Source organism: Pipra filicauda, unplaced genomic scaffold (genome assembly GCF_003945595.2).
Source record: "Pipra filicauda isolate LSUMZ 115617 unplaced genomic scaffold, ASM394559v2 scaffold44_size3831614_pilon, whole genome shotgun sequence".
Taxonomy (NCBI): domain Eukaryota; kingdom Metazoa; phylum Chordata; class Aves; order Passeriformes; family Pipridae; genus Pipra; species Pipra filicauda.
The window spans coordinates 398011-415834 of NW_024104587.1; the positions used below are offsets into that span (position 1 = coordinate 398011).

Sequence of the window (17824 nt, forward strand, 5' to 3'; positions counted from 1 at the left end):
AAAGCGAGACTGGATGAGCCTGCATGGGAAAGGGAAGCAGGGGAGGGCTGGGGGCCATGGGTGGAGATTTATTTGATGCTGGAGATTGTGGTAAATCCACTTAGTCACACAAAGTTTCAGTGTTTCGCTTCAAGGTTGTCTGTTCTCACCAATGCCAAAACCTCCCTTCCTGCTGGCGCAGCCAGGAGACAGACAGGGAGGAGAAGCTGGTCTGGAAGCCGTGAGCTCCCGTGCAGCTGAAGCAGCCAGCCCAGTGTGGATCCACCTCCCTCTGTGAGACACTGGGGCCCTGCTCCTTCTGGATTTTATCTTTTTGTGTAACATGCAGAAGCTGAAACAAAAAAAGGACTCAGCAAAAATAAGTACTTAAAAGCTAAGCACGATGAACCAATTTTCTGGGATCAATTTGCCGCAAGATGGGCAAAGCAGCTCGGCTCAGCTCCACTCAACTCCTGCTTGCCTAGCCACAGGTTGCTCCTGTTTTTCTTATTTTGAGCCAACACAGGTTCAGCTTGGCTTGTGCTGTGTTGCTTGCATCCTTGTGATAGTCCCTGTGTGAGCTGTGTCCCATCAGCGTGGCTCTGGGCAGGGGAGACCACTCAGTGCAGAACTGCGCTCTCCTCTCAAGTGGCACCAGTTGGCAGACACATACAGTCTAATCCCTTGGATTTAACCAATGCCTCCTAACTCCTTGGAACAAGTTCTGCATTAGAACCGATGCTCTACAGGGGGGAAGGTTCCAGCACTCTCTCCAGCATGCTGGAGGCAACCAGTTACTTGAGAGTTGTTCTAATCATTGGCAGCTCAAGCCTTTTTTTATTTGTAAGCTCGTATGTCCCCTTTTGCTCCAGCAGTGAAGTGCAAGACTGAACCTTTCACCTCTGAGACTGGTTAAAGCTGAGGCAGCGAAGACACCCATATGATTAATTGCTTGATTACAGGGCTGGTACCTGCCTATCAGTGTCAGCCATGCCTTAGCAAGCCTGGCTCTTGAGTCTCTTCTGAGTTTCATTTGCATGTAGGCAGAAACAGCATCTGAACTTGTTTCTGTTAATTGCTACTATGAGCTTACATCTCCAAAATGCCTTTCATCCTGCAAGATCATACAGTTCCAGCTGTATGGAGCACGGCCTTGGAATCTGGCTTCTTGCCAGCTCTGGGAGTGGCAGGGAAAAAGAATCCCTCTAATTTGGGCCACATTATAAGTCTGAGGTAAAAAAAAAAAAAAAAAAAAAAAAAGAAAGGTTTTACATATTAAGTTGAGATTTGGCTGCATTTCCTGAAGATCCCATGCTCCTGATAGAGGCTGAGAACTACCTCCCCAGTCACTGCAGCTCAGAGCAGCAGCAGGATATGCTGGTTAAGGGCAGCTGAGTCCACAGCCCAGAGCCTGCCTCTGCCCTGCTCTCAGGGACTCTCTCCCAGGGCCAAATAAAGTGGCTGTGTTACTCACTCAGTTAAATGGACTCAGATTTTCAGCAAATCTAGAGGTCGCAGCCCCGCAGATAAGCTGAGTTTTGATGTGATGACATGGACAAGCTCCCTGTTTTATTCAGCTTGCCTCTAAAAGCATGCTAAGAAATGCACAAAAACTATATCCAGCAAAGAGTGTTGAGGTGACAAAGTCAAGTACTAGAGATGCTGGAGGGGCTGTATTCAGGTCATGTCCTTCAAACACGTATTTTTCATTTCTCTGTGAGCTGCTCCGTTGTGGTGATCACTCCTGTGCAGAGAACTCCCTAGATGTGAGTGTGCCTGTTTTCACAGCTTCCCAGCAAGTTGCTGGGGTTGTATCATCACCATTTTGCAAGGGATGAAGGGCGGATGGAGAAGCAGGAAAACTGAGCTGAAGGGATCCACTTAGGTGGAAAATGGAGTTACTGACCTCCCTTTCCAGCCCCTGGACAGCAGGTACCAGACTCAGAGTGAGCCCTGCTGCAGCAATAAACATACAGTGCTTGTGGAGACCTGGCCATGATGCCACATAAGAGGGGATTTTCCAGGTAATATTGAAACAACTGTCGCTTCGTGACAACAGATGCAACCTTGCAGATGCTCAGGGACTTGCCAGAAATTATGGAAGAATCGTGTGATGGAGGCACAAAAAAATCCACCCCAAATCTTCCTGAGAGAGTCGTTCAGTGATTTTACTGAGACATCCCTTCTCTTCCTCTGGTTCTGGTCTTCTTTCCCTGTTCTATCCCTGTTTTCCTCATTTCTAAATGTTTGACTGTGTAACTTTAGTAATGTGGGGGGGTTTAATAACTTTTTTTTGATGTGTCATATTTACAAACTTACAGTCCTAACACCTTCTAGAAATGATTGTGTGTGAAGGGGAGGAAACCTAAGCTCACTGCAGCTTGAAATACTATGTGCAACCACAGGAAAAAGGGGGAGAAAAGAGTGATGGGGGAAGGGACTATTTCCCTGCAGAAGAATAGGGTAGCATCAACATTATGAAGATATTAAATGACTAAAAGTAATTGGGTGCCTGAGATAAGGATGGATGCTTTGCCATCTGCACCATATAACTAACATTCATCTAAATATCTCTAGTCAAGCTATCCCAAAGGAGAAAGAATTAAAATAGATTTACGCCATGTGTCTAGTAGTTTGGGGGCAGAAGAAGAAGATGAGGTAGTGTCCTAAGGCTTGGGGAAAAACCTTCCAGCAGATCTGCTCCAAGGGGAAAAGTACCTGCTCTGAAGGACTCACTATATCCAGTAGTACCATGGGCCAGCCAAGGTGCAGTGACAGTGTGCTGGGTCCTGTCCTCCAAGCACAGTTTTCTGATGCTTAACATCTCTTTTTAAGCATAAATTGCAGCCTGCACCTGCTCATGCCACGTCTCCCGTCTGTATGGGGAGATTGAAGGCATGGGGAAAAGGGAGAAGGTATATTTGTGCGTAGGCAAGGGGAGAGCTACCTCGTGTCCCTCACCGCTGAGAGGGAACTGGTGCACATCAGGGTGACTCAGGACAACTAGAACAAGTTTCCTTGAGTCTTTTACAGCTCCTGTTAGGCTGCACACTTAAAGCCAGAATTGGTTTTAAACGGTCCTGGCATGTGGAGGATGGGAGGATGTAACTGAGACACAGCAACTCAAAACCAGATTTACCTCTTCATTTCCTTAAATGTTTGCAAAGACCGTGCTGATTCTCATGGCCATTCCATCTTGTCAAATGGTCTGGACTTCAACTTTTTTATCAAGTTCCCTCCCTTGGTACCCTGACATAACAACAAGCTGCTTTCAAGCTAACTCACCGGTGCAACCGCACAATAATGCACGGACAAGCCAGACTCCAGTCCTGGGAATTCCTCCCTGATTACCGGCTGCACCCGCAGCAACATCTTCATGGCAACTCTGCAATGTCAGGCTCATCCTCACCACCTGGAGCCTGCAAGCTGCCCTGCAATGGCAAAGTGGCATGCTCAAATTGTGGAAGATGAGATATTCTCAATAAGGATACCAATTTCAGCATTAGTCTTCTGGGGAGCTGCTATAAACAGCAGAGAATAAAAACATGATTTTAAAAATTATGAGAAAAAACTTGACAATGTCCTTCTTCGGAGGCAGTTTGAAAAATCCACACAATAACTGCACAGCCAGGCAAATCCATCTTCTGAATAAAGGCAGTGTAGTCAGCTATTTCAAAATAAAAGACAGATAGCAAGGACTGGCTGGCTCAGAAATTTAATAATAATGAGATATGAAGCCATTCACCCCTAGGTCACCAGTACAAATTCTGCCCAAGCTGGGAATAATTGGAAGCTATTACCCTCTGAGGCATGTTTGCTGCTGCCTAAGAAATGAGCTGGGGAACCCACTGGGCCAGTAACTACATGAACAAAACATTTAGGTGGTGCCACCAGCCCTCCCAGAACAATGGGGCCAGTGGCAGTGGTTCTGCTCCCCTCCCTTCCTCACCAGCTCCTCTGTGATGCTGTGACCCATTTGTTCTGCTTTTCCCTTGCCCGAGCCCACCCTGTGCGTGTCTGTGTCCCTCATTTCAGGCACTGAAAGACCCCACGTTGGCAGCCCGCAAGGATTTCCAGCGGGAGGCAGAACTGCTCACCAACCTGCAGCACGAGCACATCGTCAAGTTCTACGGCGTGTGTGGGGACGGAGACCCGCTCATCATGGTCTTTGAGTACATGAAGCACGGCGACCTGAACAAGTTCCTGAGGTAAGTGTGAAGGAGGGCATGGGAACTGCTGCACAGCCACCCCAGGGGGAATTCTGGCTCAGTGCTGCACCAGTGATGTAATTCAGTGAGCTGAGGAAGGAGAGATGGTTGTTCCAAGGACAGCTTGTAGGAGATGATAGTCCTCACCAGATCTGGTGCTTTATTAGCCCTGTCCCAACATTTCCTCTTGGGTAATCTCAATAGTGGTCTCTGTGAGTTGTGGAAACCCGGGGTTTCTTCTCCCACCTCAGCAAGTTTGAAGCTGCAGGAGGTGTGTCTGCAATCCTCTGCCCTTTGGGGGTAGAAGGACATGATACCACAGCTATCAGCAGCTCCAAGTCCTGTACACCCAGCAAAGCCATGTCTTGCTGAAGCAGGAAGGCCACTTGACATCACTCCCTCAGTCACCCAGCTCCTGCTTCAACAGCACAAGAACCAAAATATTCCTTTCAGAAACTTGCTGGAGTCCTTGATCTGATTGGTATCCTGGGTATTTACATGTCTCTAGTTCTCATTCCTGTATTCATAAAAGACCTGAGAAATGTTGGAGGGGCCTCAGGCAGTGACTGTGGAGTCCATACCTGATCCCTGGTCCCCGTGCCTCATCAGACAGAGATCCCTTAACTTGTAGCACCACACTACTAAGAAGCCTGGCAAGGCCTGAAAAAGTGCCGTAATTTCCTTCCCTGTCTCTAGAGAGATGTAACTTGCTGGAGCCTTCCCTGCCCCCCATCATTCAACCATTTCATCAGCCTGAGGCAGATCATTTGTGTGCCCTGCATCCACCAGCAGCAAGGGGCAGGGAGCAGCTGTGGGAGGATGTTTATGGTGCTCTTCTCCCACGAAACAGAAATTCCGCTCTGAAACCTGCATGCAAGTGGAGTGGTACTTACCTCTTGAAATAATTAGTAGTTTTATTTCCCAATATTTAGAAAATTGGACCCTTGATATTTTCCTGTTTTGACTGCAAAGTGTGAATACGATTGCAGGAGGAACAAGAAGCTTGTGCGCTGCAGGTCTAGGTCTGGGGTTGGGATACACTCACTGAGTATTTTTCTGCCATTACAGTCAGTTTCTGACCAGGAGACACAGGTTTTCCCCTGAGGTTTTCACTTCCAAGCAATCACCTACACCAGAAGAGACATGAAGAAGGATCCTAGAGGTTTCTTCTTTTGTCTGTCAGGTAGTGATAACCTGTCTGCAGCTCCACTGGGGCATTCGCTTGGCAGTGGATGAGCTGAGAACATTCCTGCATTGGTTTTCCTCTTCATTTTCCTCATCTGTGGGTAGAACAAATATGATTTTATACCTCAGTCCCTATCTCAGGCTCCGGATGGATAGATGACATCCTTGGCAAGGTAGGACAAGTGAAGGCTGCTGCTACATTGGCTTTACAGAGCTCCTCAGACCCATGTTCAAGGGGGAGCAGCCTTGGTTACCGTGGGACCCTCTCTTGTGGTACCTGCAAGGGCTCAACAACCTTCCAGCAGCAGCAGATTGAACTCTACCTACTGGCATGAAACCATGAGTTGAACTGAAAGGTTATTTTAGCACAGATTGGTGATGCAGTGTTAAGAGTAGTGCCTCAGCCTTGTGACTGGAGGAAGGCAGTCTGAAAAAGAGCATGAGACATGGTGTTCTTAAAGTGCCTCACAAAGAAGAGTGGGAAATTGACCCATCATTTTTCCTAGCAGAACCAACAGCCTTAATTCACTTAGATGAGGGAGATACTACAGCTGAGGCACAACCTCTCACTGCTCTAGCTGATCTTCCGAACAGTGTAGTCCAAAACAGGCTCTCCCACTGTCTCAGAAAGATGTCTTGTGCCCACTGCCAAAGCCTCATGGAATTGCTTCACACAATAGTGTGTCCCTAAGGCTGATATCATGCTGGAACCATGGACATCCTCATCCCTGTCCCAACCCTTCCTTGGGATGTGTCTGAGAAACACTCACGCCTGATGAAATTCATCTCCAGTTTCACTGGAGAAGAAAGCTTGTTGTATTATCTTTGGCCTTTATGAAGGAAAAGAAACTTTCCAGATGTGTGGTCCCTGGGATTGCAGCTCCTCATCTTCCAGCTGCATTTAGCTGCCAGCTTCTCCTTCCTGTGCAGCCTTGGAAAAACAGTTCCATGTTCTCTTCTCTGCATGCTGGTGTGTGGTGGGCAGTGAAACCCCTCTGCGTCCCAAAGGAAGCTGGCTTTGGGAGCAAGGGAGCTTATACCCAGCAAACAGAAACTCAAAATGCCTAAGGAGACATATGGAAAGAGAGTTGTGGGTTTGTTTGTCAGGTCAGGTATCTGCTGATGGGAGACTGTGGAATGGGGACTGCAAGGGGGTAAGAAAGGGCTGATGATGCAGAGCTGCCTAGCATCCCTCAGCAAGCAGCAGTTTTTATAGTGTGATGATTCACCCAGCCCGCAGCAGGAGACAGTGACTCCCAGACACTGGAGGCTGGGGATGCTGGGAGTCTGTAACAGGCACTCAGATGGACTTTTCCCAGTTTAACTGCAGAAATCGAAAAAGCAGTAAAATGGAAGAGGCTCACTTTAGACTCAGTTTCCTAGAGAAAAGCACAATAAATAAATTCCCCTAAGTGTTTTTAGATCTTTGTGTGCTTCCTAGAGAACAGAGAGTTTTACTGGTCTGTAATATTAACTGGTGTGGAAAAGGAAGGCACTAGGATCAACACCTACCTGCTGAGTTAGTGGTGGCATGCACTGGGATGGTTCTGCACACCTCCCAGGGCCCCTGTGTGTAAGACTATTGCTGGGGGTGCAAAAACAAACCATGCTGTCTGCACCAGGGGAGACTGCAATTGTGGTGTCCTACCTCATAGAAAATATTAATAGACATGATCTTGACGTGGAGAAATACAGGCATTCCTCTCCAGGGAGCACCGCATCCCTAGGGATGGTGTGCACTGGGGCTGGAGTCTGCCAGGGTGGGTGGGTGGCAAGGCTGGGTGTTCCCAGCACACACACCCATTGCTCAGGGGTCTGCAGTGACCACATCCCTCTCTGCTCACCAGGGGTGTCCATCACTTCCTCCCTTAACCTTTGTCACTGGTTTTCTAGCTTTTGTTTTCTGTCTGGGACAGAAGGAATTTTGAAGTAGGGATAAATGCACATTGCCATTACAGACCCTCTCTGCAGTCTGTAGTAAGTCGTTGCCACTCATACAGGCAATGGGTTTTGTTAGAAAAGTTGTAAATTTCTGGTGTTTTTGTGTCAGCCCTTCTGGTGAAGCAGCCCCACAGTCAGACTGTCTTGGGACAGAAGAGGAATTTCAGAAGAGGAAGTTAGAAGGGTGATTTTTTTTCCCAAAAGCCTCCACCACTCCATAATGGAAAAAACCTCCAGTAGTTCTTTAACAGGAAATCCACCCAATTTTATGGCCTCTCTCTAAAGCTGAATTAAACTCCTTTCCCCAGGAAAAGATGGACATACCCTTCTCATATTCCCTGTAGGCTTCTTGACACATCTAAATGTGCTAATATCCTTCCTGTTTATATCATAAATGTGTTGATTCTTCTTTCCTTTGGATTATAACCATATGGGATAAAGAAAGGGAGGGAGGGACATGTACGTAGTAGAGAGGACATACTGAGATGTGTCCTGTGTAGTAGGTTATACAAAGAGCCAGTGAATTAAAGGTGTTCGCTGACCATTTTTTAACCACCACATGTTCCCCTCAGACACAGACACTTCTTTGGGGGCCATTATTGTATTTTAAAAAAGTGGTAGTAATGAGATAGTAATACATCCTTCACTTCTCACCTAGCAGTGTTTACCTTTGATGACAACAGGTATCAGCTGTAGCTAAATATGATGTAACTGCAAGGCATGACTGGCACAAACTGTCCAGAACAGTTTTAGAAGCTATTATTTGTTCTTCTTTGCTGTTTTTAGCTCAGTCCTGGCTCAGCTTCACCTGCTGTCACCATTTGTTGTCACCACCAAGTAGTTTCCTGGGGTAAACACGTCTGAGGGCTATTTAAATAAGACATCAAACAGTCATTTCTGCATGCACTCTTCTGCAGCTCCTTCAGCAAGTCTTCCTGTATGCTGCTGCTCCCACCATACCCACAGGACTCCGAGATGCCTCTGGCAGCCCCTACTCTGCTGCTCCCACTGCTGCTCCCAGACAACTCACCCCACATTCAGCAGCACCACCCACTCATGGCTCCCAAAAAACACTCCTGGCTTCTCAGCAGTTGTTTCTGCAGTTTCTCTCCTCTTCCAGCTGTCCTTTCTACCAGGAGAGGACCTTTAGAGCCATATTCCCAGTGGTAGGAAAGGTAGCTGAAGAGGGGGGCATTTGAAAAACTGATGCTTGAACCCCAAACATCTGGATGCTCATTTCTTTGGTGCACCCTCAAGCCCAACACAATTCAGAAACAGAGATAAAGGTGGGAAACAGTTTGGATCTTGTGGTGTGTTGTTCAGTCCCATGTCAAGGAGGAGGGAAAGCTCTGAATGTGCAGTTTCAATTTGCTGTCTCTCTGTGGGGTTACTGCTGATGACAGGGGTAAAATGCCAAGAATAATTTCAAAGAGAACAGTATGAAAGCCTCAGAGGAAATGCTGTACTGTGTTTTAGTTACAAGAAGGAAGGCCACAGCAACATTTCTTGCATTTCCCTAAATACAAGGGCTTTTGTTATTCTACCCTCACACAAGTTACCATGGGGTGAGCTCTGTCAGGGGAAGAGACATCACAGAGGGAGTATGGCACAGAAAGGCTTGGTACATAGTGAGGAAGGAGACAAAAAAAGGACAGAACAGGAATTAGACTGACCTAAAGTCCTGCATTTACAATGCACCTGGTTCAGCAAAATATTTCCTTTTGTTGCACAGGATGTTCTCTGCATCTGCTGACAGCCAGGGCTAAACTTTGCACCTGTGCTCATGCTGTCACAGTTCACAGTACCTGTGTTACCTTTGGGATAGTTTAGGATATAAAAGGGATTTTCCAGGGATGAAGCTGCTGGTGTTCCTTTGAAACATTTTGTGTGATCTCTGGATGTACGAATATCAATTGGGGGGTGGTTGGTTGGTGATATGAAGGAAAGAAAAGGAGGCTGTTTGGGATTGTTTAAGATATTAGGTAGCAAGAATATGACAGATGTGGAAGAAAAGTGGGTGATATCTCTGCTTCTGGGAACTTATCAAAGCTGTGAGAATTAACATGTAAATATCCTGAGGCTCATTAGTTCTGCGCAGGTCTTGCCAGAGAAGAGTGTCCATGTTGCATCAAGCCAGTGGTCCCACTGTTTTGGCATTCTGTCTCCATCTGTGGCCACAAGAGGTTGTGTGCAGTAGACAAAGGATAGGATAAGGATGTAGGGCACCCACTCACCCACCAAATGTTCCCACAAGTTCCTGTTCTCTTAAGCTTTCATTCTTCCTTTCCACTGGAGCTGTGTGCACATCCTCCCAGTGCAGAGCTGGGATCTAGTCCCCACTCCAGCAGGAACAGCGACCGTGTGGGATTCCCATCTCCTGGTCACTTCTGAGACGCAACTCTATGCTTTTTGCTTCTTCCTCCCTTTAGGGCACATGGCCCAGACGCTATGATCCTCGTGGATGGGCAGCCTCGACAAGCCAAAGGGGAGCTAGGGCTATCCCAGATGCTCCACATCGCTAGCCAGATCGCCTCTGGAATGGTGTACCTTGCCTCCCAGCACTTTGTCCATAGAGACCTGGCCACCAGGAACTGCTTGGTCGGAGCCAACCTGCTGGTGAAGATTGGAGACTTTGGGATGTCAAGAGATGTCTACAGCACTGATTACTACAGGGTAAGGCAGCTGCAGCAGCAGTCTGATGCTCAGAGCAAAGGGAGACTAGGAAATGTTACAGTAAATCAGTTTTTGGAGCCCTAGGGCTCACTTGCTTCGTTATTTCCTCATTGAAATATGTGCACAGATGTTGATCAGGCATCCCTAAACACTGTCCTTACTCCTGTTTAGTCCTGGCCATGCTTGTAGTTCAGACATCCACACAGATGTCTACACATAGACTCTTTGTGATAGCACACAGTCACATGCTTTGGGATGGCTCTGAAGTCATCCCATACTTACTGCCTATTTTTATTCCCTTTTTTTTGAAGACATTGATAAATTAAAGGTAATCCAAAGAGATGATAAAGACTACAGGCTGTGACCTCTGGTGTTAGATTAAAGAAACTTAATACAGGGACGTAGAGGAAAAGCAACTGAAAGACTGACTGATAAGTGCATAAAATATGGAAGAGGAAATAATAGTCAATTTAGGTTCGACCTCAGAACACTTTTTTTCCCAGCAGGGTCATCATTTAGACAATAGAATAATTTGCCAAGGGTAGGTTGCTGAAAGCCTGTCATTAAAGAAATTCAGGAAGCAACTAGATAAAAATGCCTGGGTTTAGTGCAGAGGCTAATCCTGCACTTGTCTCTGGGGACAGACTCAATGAGCCAGGAATGCCTTTCCAGCCTCTTCTTGTGTGATCTGTGCTCGCACTGTCCCCTTGTCTTGCACACTCCCTTTGTACCTGTCTGCACTGTCCTGCCTGCCCAGGATGGCGGCCTTCCTGAGGGAACAGAGTTTCTTACCCTTCCCCAGCTACAGGCGATGATGTGATGTGTGAAATGTTTGAAACACACTGGAGTAGATATTTGTCTCTGGACCATCCACCAACGGGGAAGGGCTTTTCAGGCTATGGAACCGTGGTTTCCAGCGTGATGCTTGGACTAAGGCTGTTTTATTTCTGCTTACAACGTGGATCTTTGGCTTTGAGGATGATTTCTATCAGCTGCCCGTGAAAGGGTTGACCTATGGTCTTGATCTGATTCAGAAAGTTTTCATTATGTGATAGACAGCTGCCAAGTGGAGTTACTGTGTTTGGGAGGACGAGAAACGTGATCAGATTTGCGCTGAGACATACCACCTCTCCCAGGCCAGAACGTCGGCTTACCACTAAGTTTAATTACCAGTGAGGGAAACAATCTTCACTGTGCAGCAGAAAAGCCTGCGCTGGGAAAAGGTGTCAGTGCAGTTACTGGGCAGTGATGAGGAAAGAGAGGTGCTGTGGTCCCACCACAGCTGAAACTTCAGGAAGGAGCGAGTAGGAAAGAGAAGAGCCCAGGGGAAGATGAGGAGCAGCACATGTGATTGCCCGTGTTCTTGCCTGCCTTCTTCCCTTCAGCCCTGTTAGTCCTGCCCCAAACCACAGCCAGTGTCACACTTCTGGGGACAATCCCAGCTGAGCTGGTGTTCCTGCAGCACCGAGAGCTCTCTGTGCAGTGGGAGAATTTGCTGTTATTGACATGTGAAGGCTGGGAGGGCCCCCAAAAAGTGAGAACTGAGATGATTTCCACAGTTTGTCATTGTTGGATTTTTTGTCTTCTCTATGGTGGTGTCCTGTAGACCTCATCCTGTCTGTGCAAAGTGCTTTGCTGAGGACTGCTCCGTGATATCTCATGCAGTGTTGTAAGTCTTTTTAGTGGACTTTTCTCTACATAGACAAATTGCCATGTATGACTAAAGTAGTAACTAGTTATCACCTGTTTACCAGAATAAGAGCTGAGTTTCAGCCCAGCCCAGCCTTTTGTTCTTAACTAATTTTCCTTTCTTTGTTTTCACTTATTTTTAGTATTTTTAAAACTCTTGCTCACTATGTTCACTCATGGAGGCCTTTTCTCTCCTAAAGTCCAAAGAAGGTTCCTAGCAAAACAATGTTCCGATTGCCCACACTTACACTGGTGGCATGAGGGGCAGAGGGTTTATGTGACTGGCCGAAGGCCAAAGCAGGAGTCAGTGGCAGAGCTGGGAAGCCTACCCAGGCCAGCAAAGAGCAGAAGTGCAGAGGCCAAGTGTCCTTCATCCCTCCTCCAGCCACAGTCCAACCACACTCCTCCCAGCAAATGAGTGAAGAAGCTCAAGCTGGAGAACTGACCTGCTCCTGGGTCTCACCTACGAAAGGTGGAGATGTGGCTGAAGATCTGAACTTTTAAAGACTTTGATGCTGCTCCTGGTCACATCTACAACCTTCCTGGTGAAGTTCCCAAGTCTGTTTCCTGGTGTTTGTGTATGGCACCTCTCCCCTTGTGCACAGCCTGCCATTGCCACCAGTAGGACCTGGAGTAAAGTTCTGCTTCATATGGTTTCTAGAAAATATTGCTTGGTGTGTCCGAGCTGCAGCCCGGGGAGAAACTGTAGTTTGTCATTTTCTGGAAACACGGGGAAAGATTCCACCTCCAAGCTGACACAAAGTGACAGGTCTGGAGCTCTCTGCAAGCAGACTCACTTCAGTCTGCCCGGTCCCTGTGTTTGCTCCTGCCCAGGCCCCACATGCCTGGATAATTGGGCATGTGGATATATGATATCTTAAGTGGGATATATGAGCATGTTCCAGGCTGAGAATTTGTTCCTAGGCATTTTCTTTCTTTCCCATGTTTTAATCTTTTAAGACAAAGAAAGAACACCATCTGGCTCCAGCATTTGTGGGATGCAAAAGTGCTTTAACAAAGGTGAGCCGCTTAATTTTCTGTTGCACATTTGGATACAGAAAACAAATATTTGAGTAACAAAAGCAGCAGAGAGGCTCGTTTCCCCTCTCTGCAAGGCTCTCCATGTTCTGCCTGAAGACAGATGCGTCCTTTTCCTCCTGCATCACAGAGGGATCCCGTCAGCTGTTTCCTTTAAACCTCCTTTCAACAAGACAGGATGGAGAGAAGATGGTTGTGGAGGTGGAAGTGGTGGGGAGAGAGGTGGATCAGCATCTGATTAGAAAGCGGAGAAAAGTGGAGGAACTGGGGAGACAGAGAGAAGTAGCCCAGCTTCTGTGTGAAGAGAAAAGGCGGGGATGCTGAAGAAGCGTTTCTGTGCTGTGTTGTGTAACGTGCTGTGCAATCTTTGGTGTGGGTCTCTGTGGGAAGGCAGGATGGAAAATATCCATACTGCAGAGAAAAGATTTGGGCGGATTTCGTTTTCCTTGTTGTTTTCTTTAAAAAACTGTGTGAGTAGGCGACTTTTTTTAGGTATGACTCAGGACTGTGACAGCAGGTGGTGGGACGCTGCAGGTCAGGGACACTGTGCCTCACCCAAGCTGAGTGTGGTATGGAGACTGCAGCAAGTCAGGCACACTGTGCCTGCCCGGTGCTGTCCAGGGAGCTGGGGGCTTTTGTTGTGTCTGGGGGAGGAGTGTCAGAGCTGGAGGCATCTTCAGGGCTGAGATTAGAATTCCCAGCTTCTCTTTCACCCTGCAGATAGGGGTTTGGTTGCTCCAAGAGCCCTTCTGTGGCTCTGAACCCACCCAAACTCCAGTAAAATACAAATAATTTTCATTTGTCCCCCAAAATGCATAATTCAATTTCAAAACAAAATCATGGTCACTGTCCAGGAAAAGGGCAGCATTTCTTCATCTTTAGAAGAGAACACAGTCTTAAATTGTAATCAAGACTCCTTAAGAACTCCCAAGGTAATGTCCTAACATGGGTAGGACATCATCAGTGAAGATGCATGTCAGATAGAGGAGGGATCTATGTAGGCATTAAACATCATTAAGACATTCCTCTGTCCATATTTCCTCTATTCTGCCCTTCTGGCATCCTGCCCCAAATCCTGGGGTGGGCTGGAAACCTCTTGGGGATTTAGTTCCATCCTTTCCCAGAGGTTTATGCTGAGTGTTCTTGTGGTCACAGTTCATCACACAGAGAACACCTGCTTGTCAAAAAAAGACACATGAAGGACTTGCAAAGGGCTCTGAAAGTGTTTTTGTATTTCTAGCAACACAGAGATAGATAAACATAATAACAAAAATGCTCCCTGTTTCTCTGTCCTCACTACTCTGGAACATTGTTTGGATTTGGGACAGACAAGGTTTTCAGGAAGAAGTAATATCTTTTAATAGAACACATGATATTGTTGGAAGGGGGAAAAAGAATGAATTTTAGGTACACAAAGCCTCTCTGAGTTCTTTTTTTTTATTATTATTTTCAGTTGTGTTGGTTGGTTTAATAAAAGATTAATATCTCTCCCTATGAACCTTGGTGCTCACACCCTTAGACCATCAGGACCAAACCAACATTTTTGCTATGACTTTGGCCTTAGGTCAGTGTTCTTTAAAAAGTCTGGGATCCCTCCTCCTCTGAAGCATAAAGGTTTACTGTGTAAACATTTTCTTTCTTATCTTTCTTTAAAATGGCCAGTAAAAACCCCATATTCTTGGTAATTTTCAGTACCCATGGTAAGGTTGCTTTCTGATGACCATCTCCCATCTAGACCATCTCTCTAGTTGTTTTCCACTGGAGTTCAAGATTGCTTTCTTTCTCGTGGGTACAGCTAGTTATTTTTCCAGTGAAGTTTGCATGTGAGCAGTAGATCACTGAGGTTTAGCAGCTACCTGGGTCATGCTCCTTTGGAGCCCATTAGTGCCCATGTGGATCCATCAGCTGTACAACACCCACTTTCATGTCTCTGATGCTTTCTTTGTTGTTTTGCTGTCCGTCTCATGCAGAATGTTTACAGCATGGGAGGTGGATCCTGCTGCATGGGAGGGAAACTGCTGCCCAGAATGGAGGGAAGCTGTTAGCACCAGAATGGAGCCCTGTGATGAGTGTGCCAGGGCTCTGCACCATCACCTGCTAAGAGGAATGCCAACAGGCAGAGAGGAGCAAAACTCCCTCTAAATTTCTGTCTGGGATATGGTACTGCCTCACTCTGGGAGGAAAAAAAGCTGCCACTCTCGAGTTTTATGGCAGACCCGGCATCTGCCGGCAGTAAGTCAGCTCTGGACAGAGAGCTGGCCTAGCTCCCTGCATCCAGACAGTGTCCTCAGGCTCAGATTTAGTGCTGATGGGTGAGGGAGAGCAAGCTTAGTCCCTGGCCATGCTGGCTGTTGAGTGGGATCTCGTGTAGAAGGTACAATGTTTTGTGTCACGTTGAGCTTCCAACAGCAGCACCATTTCCAGCACCTCAGTGCTGTGCAGGTGCTAAGCATATGTGCATTGCCTTTTGTCTCCTCCTACCCCTTCTCTGAGGTGAAAAATGTGATGTGCTGCTCTGTCTCCATCCTTTCTAGTTGGGTTTCGGGAAGGGTTCGTATCTGTAAATATATATGTCATTAAGGAAAGGTTTTAGAAGTGGAAAGTGCTTTAATTTTCTCCTGTCTTAAGATGGAGTCTGAAAACAGGTCTTGCTTTGTCATACCTACATGAATAAGGGCAAAAAGTCTGATAGTGACCTGAAGATGTGACCTCTAGTACTGATACAGCTGTGCCAGCCAGGCAGAGCCATAGTCTTCTGGGTGCAAGAGCCCATGTCTGAAAGTATTATATCCCCCTCTTGGCATCTGTTTATCCCATGTATCCCATCATCCCTGATTTGTTATTTCTTTCCTCGTTCTCACTGCCCCACTGTTCTCATTCCCCCTAGATGACACCTGTATGCACCATGAGGTGTGGATGGCTCGTGCCATGGTGCCTCAAAACTGCCCTGACTGTGGGTCTGGGGGCAGAGGAACCAAATTCCCCCCAACTTGCAGCAGGGTTGAAAAGAGGGGAGGGGAGGGAACCGCTCAATGTGGGTACGTGGGTTAAGTGTCTCTGTGCCTGTCCTGGTGTGTTCTGCTTGCAGGAAAAGTCAGCGTGATATTGAACGTGCCGGTCTTTGGTATCTCTGTGGCTCCTATAAAAACCCCTGCAAATTGGATTCACAGCACAGCTTCTTATCTCCTGAAAGGAAGATGTAACAGCATCATCTTGTGTTTTAGCCAAACGTTTTCCCTCAACACTTCCCTATTTCTACACTAAGGGAAAAACAAATGTTGAGTCTTTTTTTTTTTTTTCCCCTCCTGTTTGAAACATTAAGAGCCCTTCACACAAAGCAGCTCAAGTGCAGAAGAATTAATTGGGGAAATTAGGGTGTGCTGTATTCCTGGCATTTTCTCAGAAACGGTAATTGCCCTAATTCTCCACCCTGTCAAGACCTGCATCCGCACCCTGTTTTCCTCCTCCCCTTTTCCTCACTGTCTACCTGTTGTTCTCCTGCTTGAGTTGCTGTTTTCATGCTGTTGCCATTTATTTCATTCCAGTAATGAGAGGGATGTAGCAGGTGAAGAGCTCTCACAATCTGGTGACATCTTTGAAGCACAGGCACAAAAGAGCAGTTTGTTTTTGGGAAATAAAAACTCCCTGCTCTGGTACTTGACCTCCACGCTCACCTCTTCTCCTGCTCGGGGTATGTTACTGCTGTCATTGCAAGTCATTTGGCTCAGGATTTTTGTTTAATATAGTCTCAATATTCACCTAAACACTGACCTCCGTGCTTAACCCCTCTGTGTTCCTCCCAGACCACCCAAACCCTCACACACTTACTGAAAGCTAATCAGACTCAGGATCTTTCAATCAAATCTCAGCCCCACTCCCAGGCATTTGAATTGAGGCTTTTGATTTCTCCCAACCACTGGGCTGAGATCCAGAGGCCTGGGAGCTCAGAGCCTTTCAGTTTAGCTTCCTGATGGTTTTTTAACCTTCCATTTGCAGAGATCATAGATGTAGCCAAACAGGGAGGAATTTTTTGTTGTTCAGTATTTCCTAAAACACCTGGTGATGTACGTGGCAGGTTCGGATTCGATGGAGATGACTCTTCCAGTCTTCCCCATGCTGACTGGACTTTGGCTGCTCTTAAAAGCTGTCCAGGCTGATGTCTGCTTTCCTGAGAGCTGGAAAGAGTGCTGGGAGTAACCAGTCAAATGCTGGAGCCATGTGAGGGCTAGTAACACCATCCCCAGAAGTCAGAGATTCAGTTCAGTTCAGAAAACTGGGGTTGTTTCTCAGTGCAGCCAAACTACCGAACCCTGTCACCTGTGCTGTAAAAACTTGAGACAGCAAATTTCCTACAGGGAGTTCAGGAGCCCTTTCCCTCAAAGCAATTTCCTTCCCATAAAACTTAACTAGGGAGGGCAGAACTCTTTTCCATTTTCAGTGTTCCCTGGGTGCAGCCAACAGATCCAGGGAGGCAAGAGAAGCTACTTGTGACCCCCATCCATCCCTGAGTAACTTTTCCCTCCCCCTGACTGTAAGACTGTTTTTTCCCCCGTTCTAATTTTTTTATCCAAGTATGATTTCCAACACTTGCTAGAGGCTGCCTGCATGCAGTGAGCTTGCTTCCTCCTGCTGTCCCCACTTGGAACATCCCATTAGCCTGAAAGCTGTGACATACGGGGAAAAGAACACAATGCCTCATTTTGAGCCATGAAAGACTCTCTCATGGTGGAGATCCATCCAAAAGTGTCACCAGAAACAAAAGGATTTTGTAAGGTCAGATCAGAGAAGCTCATGGTTCCTGGGTTTTACCAAGGTGGCCTGATTTAAACTACAGCCACAGCAGAAGAAGGTAGAGAACCATATACCAGGAAGCTTCATTATTCCAGCATAGGTGGACCAGAAAGAGTATAGGTCCTTCTGAGCATACAGAAATGAACAGTTCATGCTTTGGGAGGAGCATGCCACTTGCAATTGAGGGTGACTGGGATGTGTAAATGTAAAATCCTCCCCTCTCATCTTGTCTAGGTTGTTGAACCCATTTCCTCACTTCATCCCAGCTGGCCCCTGGCCTCCTCCTGCCTTCCCACCTGCAGGACCATGATCTCAGCTCT

The 17824-nt window shown here is 46.9% G+C and overlaps 1 protein-coding gene across 2 annotated transcripts in view; it reads left to right on the plus strand.

Moving 5' to 3' along the window:
* Positions 1-17824, plus strand: part of NTRK3 (neurotrophic receptor tyrosine kinase 3) — a 218187-nt gene that overhangs the window by 168188 nt on the left and 32175 nt on the right. For both annotated transcript variants that reach the window (XM_039385919.1, XM_027711971.2), the window contains 2 exons: positions 4015-4187; positions 9743-9986. In XM_039385919.1, the coding sequence (XP_039241853.1) occupies positions 4015-4187; positions 9743-9986 (417 nt within the window). The remainder of the gene's footprint in view (positions 1-4014; positions 4188-9742; positions 9987-17824) is intronic.